General features: G+C 46.8%; 1 protein-coding gene across 2 annotated transcripts in view; it reads left to right on the top strand.

Moving 5' to 3' along the window:
• The first annotated feature begins 333 nt into the window (after window positions 1-333).
• Window positions 334-6,368, top strand: part of LOC132461009 (isocitrate dehydrogenase [NAD] subunit gamma, mitochondrial-like) — a 7,755-nt gene continuing 1,720 nt past the window's right edge. Inside the window, exons 1-9 of one of the 2 annotated variants that reach the window (XM_060056055.1) lie at window positions 334-489; window positions 868-921; window positions 1,757-1,854; window positions 2,399-2,514; window positions 2,904-2,964; window positions 3,070-3,202; window positions 3,483-3,616; window positions 3,835-3,937; window positions 4,019-4,165. In XM_060056055.1, coding sequence (XP_059912038.1) covers window positions 403-489; window positions 868-921; window positions 1,757-1,854; window positions 2,399-2,514; window positions 2,904-2,964; window positions 3,070-3,202; window positions 3,483-3,616; window positions 3,835-3,937; window positions 4,019-4,165 — 933 coding nt within the window. In that variant the 5' untranslated portion in view covers window positions 334-402. Of the gene's footprint in view, window positions 508-867; window positions 922-1,756; window positions 1,855-2,398; window positions 2,515-2,903; window positions 2,965-3,069; window positions 3,203-3,482; window positions 3,617-3,834; window positions 3,938-4,018; window positions 4,166-6,368 lie in introns of both variants that reach the window. The other variant, XM_060056048.1, reaches the window with a different exon arrangement.

Genomic DNA, 6,368 nt, shown 5'->3' with positions numbered 1-6,368 from the left:
AGTATTGACATGAGAAGCCACATATGGATATGAGCCATGTGTGACTGAACAGAACGAGTGTAACAGGTAGACACTAGTCTTTGGTGCGTCCTCACAGGCTCCATGTCGCCCCTAGTGGAGGCTTTCCGCACAGCCCACTGGGAGAAGAAAAGGGAAAGAAGGGCAACTGTGCAAAGGGGAATATTTATACCAAATGACAAATCTTTTGGTTTTCTATGACAGAACTTAAAATAAATCACAACAAAGTTTTGTATTTTGAGGATGGATATATAATATATATATATAGACATTTTATATTGGTTTTAAGGGATGAATGCGCAGCGCGCTCCCGTGCGGTCCACGGTGAGCTGAAGAAGATGACGCGCAGCGCGCTCCCGTGCGGCCCACAGTGAGCTGAAGAAGATGACGCTCCGCGCTGCGCTGTGCGCTCTATCTAGGGCGGTGAGACCCGGGCGCTGCGGGGGGCTCCCTCTGTCCCGGACCTTACAGGTACAACTAGGGTTCATTGTGAGTGACGATATCAACTTGGTTTTGTCGTGTTCGCTTCTTTATTGCATCAAATGAAAGCTCCCCGTAAGCTGATTAGTGGGCTAACAGGGCTAGCCCCAGGGTCTGGGTCGCTGTCCCTTCAGCACCTGATTGACTACTAATGTTCCAACTTCCAACGATAGATTCTTACGTGTTCTGGTAGGCCTACCTAAGCATGTCAAGACTTTCAAATCGAGTTTTGTTAACTGAAACTTAACTTAAATTATTCATGGCTTTCAACTAGTGTTTAGTTTCCTGAAATCAAATCGAGTCATTAAAATGCATGCTAAAGCCTGAGTGATTACTTTGGTAAATAGCCTACGCCTTTTCATCCCACAGGTGTGTGGGGCAACCATCCATGCATCTCATCCAAGACAAGGGTCCACCTATACTGTAAGAATGCAAGAATATAAAACGATGTATTTTTGTATTCCCATGAAAATGGAATTTGGGGAGTATGGAGTGAGCAGCAGGTCTCATCAGGTCCACCCATAACCTAAATTGTGGCGTTTCCCTCATTGTCCTGACCTGTTGTTTGTTCTGGTCAGTTTGTGGCCTACCTGGTTTCCCTCTCCCCTGTGCCTCACTAACCTCTCCTGTTTTCTCCTCCTCTCTGTGTCCCGTCCAGAACATAGTGAGTACAGCTGCTCACAGATTCACATTTCAACAGACATGTATTTCCAGTTATATACTGTTCAGCGATCATGTGCAACAGTGGCATGACTACATTTACATTGTTCACTGTCATGTCTCTTTGAGTAGCCTTAAGCATTGGTCCTGACCCAGTTTGGCAAGGCAGACTTGAGGCAAGACTAGGTTTGCAAGGAAATGTAATACATGTTCCTGTCATAAATTATAACGAGGCTAGTGAGTGAAAAACACATCAAAAGTTGTTCCTGTTTACGATACAATCAGTAATATTTATGATTAGCTTTATTATTCTTTGATTATGCCATGTGATGCAAGTTCTTGATCCATTCCAATACATATTTTATCGATAATGAAACGGCCTGTCTCATTAGCATGAACGTATATTTGTGTGCTAACTCTTTGAAGATCTGCAGTGTCTGAAATATCGGGGAGATCTTGATATTTATCAAGAACTTTACACCGCGGTAGGACCTCCTAGTTGAGGTATTGGTGCATCTTGGCCCTACACATGTCGAGGGTCTTAGGATGAAGAGGTGTTGTCTCCGTGGGTCTCTCATGTCGCCCCTGTGCTGTGCAGCCGCCCCCTGCTCGCTACGGAGGGAGGCACACCGTGACCCTGATCCCCGGGGATGGCATCGGACCGGAGCTCGCTAACCACGTGCGCGAGCTGTTCTGGTGAGAACAACACATGACACAGCCCCCTTTACGCCGGGAGTCCTTCTGGGAGTATGGTGGCGTAGGTCTGTCCTGTTCCTTCCATCTGTCCCTAAGTACGTAGTACGTACCTAGATTTGCCTTAAGCTCAAAAAGCAGCACGCGGGTGGTTCCTTGTTCAGGGGAGGATTTCCCATTAGAACGTGCAGCACAAGGACCAATTTCGTTTGTCTTCTTTTTAAATAAACACATTAAGGCATAACTTCAAGAATCAATCGACTATCAAGTTCATTTGACAGCAGTCATGTTTCTTGCGCCGAGTTATTTTATTATATGGCGTCTGTGCCTCGCTATCCATCGGGTGCTCATCAGGGGGCAGCAGAGGACTAAATACTAAATACATTGATTTCAAACAGGAAAGAACATTTTCTTTCTCAATAATTCAACCTGATTTAAGAACACTTATATATAATGAAGTTATATAATGAAGAAATAATGAAGTTGCTCTAAATCTTAATATAATATCAAAAACATACCTAAATCTCTTTCCCCCCCCGGTTCTTAGGTTCTGTTGTGTGCCAGTGGACTTTGAGCTGGTCAACGTGGACTCCAGCCTCACCGCTGAAGACGACATAAACAACGCCATCATGTCCATCAGACGCAACGGCGTGGCGCTGAAAGGTGTGAGGCAGAGGGCAGGGGTCTGGAAACAAGATGGATGCAACTGACGTACATTATTATAGTACATTTGTATTTACATGTAGGTCATATAGCAGACGCTTTTTATCCAAAGTGACCTTCAATAAGAAGGTGAAAAAAACGATACATATGGCCGTCGGTACAGTAAGGATGTTCATAGAGCCAGGACAGTTGTTGGGGGCTCGGGGAGCTATGCAGAGTCTCGGTGGAATAGGTTATTAAATATCCAAATATATTCCCCCTCAGAAAAGGGTTCAACATAAGCCCTGGTCCCGGGGCCCTCAAAGCGTTTAGTTTTGGCTTGATACATGGTCGTATGTCTCATATGATGGTCAACATGCCTTTCGGCGTGTTGCGTTTACTCCCTCCAGGGAACCTGGAGACCAATCACAATCTTCCGCCCTCATACAAGTCACGGAACAGCCTTCTGCGGTCAGTGACAAACGTTGACCTTCGACCAAGGAGTCTGTCCTGATGAACCACGTCGACTGATCCCATTCCTCCTCCGCCCTCCTGATGTGTTATTGCGTCCCTCAGCACCTCTCTAGATCTGTATGCCAACGTGATGCACTGCCGGTCACTCCCCGGGGTCAAGACCCGCCACAGGAACATCGACATCATGATCATCAGGGAGAACACCGAGGGGGAGTACAGCAGCCTGGAGCACGAGGTGGGTGGATCTGGGTTTGACTCCAAAGGTCCGTCTCGCCTTAAGGGGAACCATCATGCCCGGGTTGTGTTCTGACAAAGCAGAGTCCTGCTATAGAGTACTGCTTTAAAACAACAGCATCCAATGTCACGGAGCTGGGATTTAGGTCACTGGTCAAACTTTTCAGCGGTTTCCTGGCGGAGACGGAATTGGTGTTGCCGACCACTTGTGACCGTACCTTGTGGGACGGTAACTTAAAGACATTGTTGAGCCGCCGGTCCCCTCCTCCTTGTGTCTCCAGAGCGTTCCGGGCGTGGTGGAGTGTCTGAAGATCATCACCAGGGTCAATTCCCTTCGCATCGCCGACTTTGCTTTCCAAACGGCGAGGCAGAACGGACGGCGTCGTATCACCGCGGTCCACAAGGCCAACATCATGTCCGTTGCCCTGATCCCCTGACTCCTCCCGCATCCTCATTTTCCGGTGACGTCTGTATACCTCCCTAAAACCCTGTTTGTGTGTGTGTGTGTGTGTGTGTGTGTGTGTGTGTGTGTGTGTGTGTGTGTGTGTGTGTGTGTGTGTGTGTGTGTGTGTGTGTGTGTGTGTGTGTGTGTGTGTGTGTGTGTGTGTGTGTGTGTGTGTGTCCATCAAGCAGGAAGCTGGGCGACGGCCTCTTCCTAGAGTGCTGTAAGGAGGTTGCCAGCGGTTACCCCGACATCGCCTTCGACACCCTCATCGTGGACAACGCCACCATGCAGGTAGCCATGGCAACCTCGAGGTCACAGAATCCTGGTGGGGTTTGTCGCACCGATGACCAAACGTGCACCCCTCTGTGTTAGCTGGTGTCCCGGCCCCAGCAGTTCGACATGATGCTGATGCCCAACCTGTACGGTAACGTGGTGAGCAACGTGTGCGCGGGCCTGGTGGGGGGACCCGGCCTGGTCCCCGGGGCCAACCATGGAGAGCATTACGCCCTGTTTGAAACGGTGAGCTCCCACCCCTCCACACACACGCCACTCACTCCACACGTGTGCACCTTGAAAAAAATTTGACAATAATCGAAACAATGAAACATCCGAATTCTGCAGGCAAATTAGTTTTATTCTGACCGAAAAGATTCCTTGTTGTGCTCCTACACATAACACACAATCCTAAATCCTAAAGTTACTTAGAAACCAAATATTATTACGGTAATAACTACTCTCCAAAGTTACCTTCCACAGTCGATAGAAGTATAATTAGTGGAAGTAAAGGAAAAGGTGGTTATGGTGATTTCATGAATCCATCAAATAGATTTAGAGACTGCAATACTAAATAACCCACAACAATATATATCAACACAAGACATTCCAACCAGGTAGCACCACGCAACTACGCAAAGGTTATGTTGGTGGGTAGCAATCATCTCCATGGAACACTGTACACTCCTAGAGAAGACCCTGACAGCTTAAGAAGAGCCTACAGTCTTGAGTAGAGCCTACACTGTAAGACTTTGATGTACATTTACAGCTAAATTCTAACACTAATCTACTGTATTAAGGTTTTCACTACAATGGTCTGAAAAACATGCATTGTGGGAGTCTCAATGATCATTCAAGCATTTCATCATTCAATGCGTAATTTGACAGCCGTAATTTGACAGCCATTTGACAGCCAAATAACGCTTGCCGAGTTGTAGGAAATCAGCACCGAGGTGATTAGGGTGGTGGGATAACCATAGACATCTTATATGATAGACGGAGCATCGAATGCTACCGCCTACTGGCGCTGACGAGACGCGGGGCCGCCATCTTGGAGTGGTCATCCGCTCCACTCAGTGTAATCCGTTTGGCTGGAGCAATGAACTGTCAGCGCATTTAATCAATCATACCTCACTGAATACCACTGATTTTCATGCGTTTTTTTGTCATACGTGTAGCTATGATAAAGGCCACATGGTTTGGCGTGTTTTATTATTCAATACCAATTATACCAATAGTACGGTAATGTTAAATCTTGCTTGTGAAAAGTAATCCCCCGATTCCTATTGTGGATGGTCCGCCGATTTGAGCAGGAATACGCTGAACAACAGCCCGGCATCCTGTTTCTGCTGCTGTTGCTGCTCCCGGTTGACCACTCCAAGATGGCGGCCGTATTTCTCGCGTCCCAGCAGCCAATGCTCCGACTATGCTATAAGATGTCTATGGGGATAACCCCTGTGTTGGTTATGTGTTCTGAGGGATGAAGTAAAAGGCTTCTCTGGTAGTTGAGGGGCGTTAGGGGCGCGTGAACGCCAATTGGTTTAAAATGATTAATTGATTGGAAATGTCATTGTTCTATATAGGGGGTTTGTCTGTAGGGACCCCTGTTTATATAGCTAAAGGTTAGGTGCTTCCTACATATCTGGTTTACCTCCGGTAGAAGATAAATGCTAACGTGCCTGAAAACGATCTTTTCACATCATGCTATCTACTGTATGTTGCGATTACAGCAAGCTACCGTATACCAAGAACTGTATTACTGTAAATAAACAGTACCTGCTGCTGAAACGGCTGCCAGTACTTGACTGTAATTTTACAGTAAAAAGGTTTACAGTGTACAGTCGGAGCAGGTCAATGAGGGAATGCCTGTGATGCCCTTTCAGTTTAAGAAGAGCCTACATTTCTAGCAGGCCAATCAGGTGTTGCTTGAGCTGTGATTGGCTGGACTGGGGCGAAGGGGGAAGAGTCTGCTCGATAGACCAATGGCTGGCTTTGAATATGAATCAGATAACAAGATAGCAACACTTCGGGTCGGACTACGTTGGACGGACGTCAAATCTTGCTGCTGCTTCTTGAACTTCAGCCAAATCTAGCTCCATACTTAGGATGTCTGCTATGCTTGCACCTGCTATGCAGGTATTCTTTGTTCCGTTAACTAATATCTACCGACCATAACCAAATAATAAACTACATGGATGGCACGTTCTACTCGACCTGACCTTATCCGGCCTCATCCAGATAGAGGGACTCTGAACAGACTCCGTCCTTATCCTCTCTGGGTTTGTTACATGACTCTTTCAGAAGAGGCTTCCCATAGTGACCCTGTTGATGCTTTATCCCATGGCCCATTCCTGATATGCATGCCATGTATTTACCACATGAACGGGAAATGGGAGCATGTCCATGACTAGCCCAAACCCTGGATCAGAATGATATCAGTTATAATAAA

This window comes from Gadus macrocephalus, chromosome 1, assembly GCF_031168955.1.
Source record: "Gadus macrocephalus chromosome 1, ASM3116895v1".
Lineage (NCBI taxonomy): Eukaryota > Metazoa > Chordata > Actinopteri > Gadiformes > Gadidae > Gadus > Gadus macrocephalus.
This window is presented reverse-complemented; position numbering and strand designations above follow the sequence as displayed.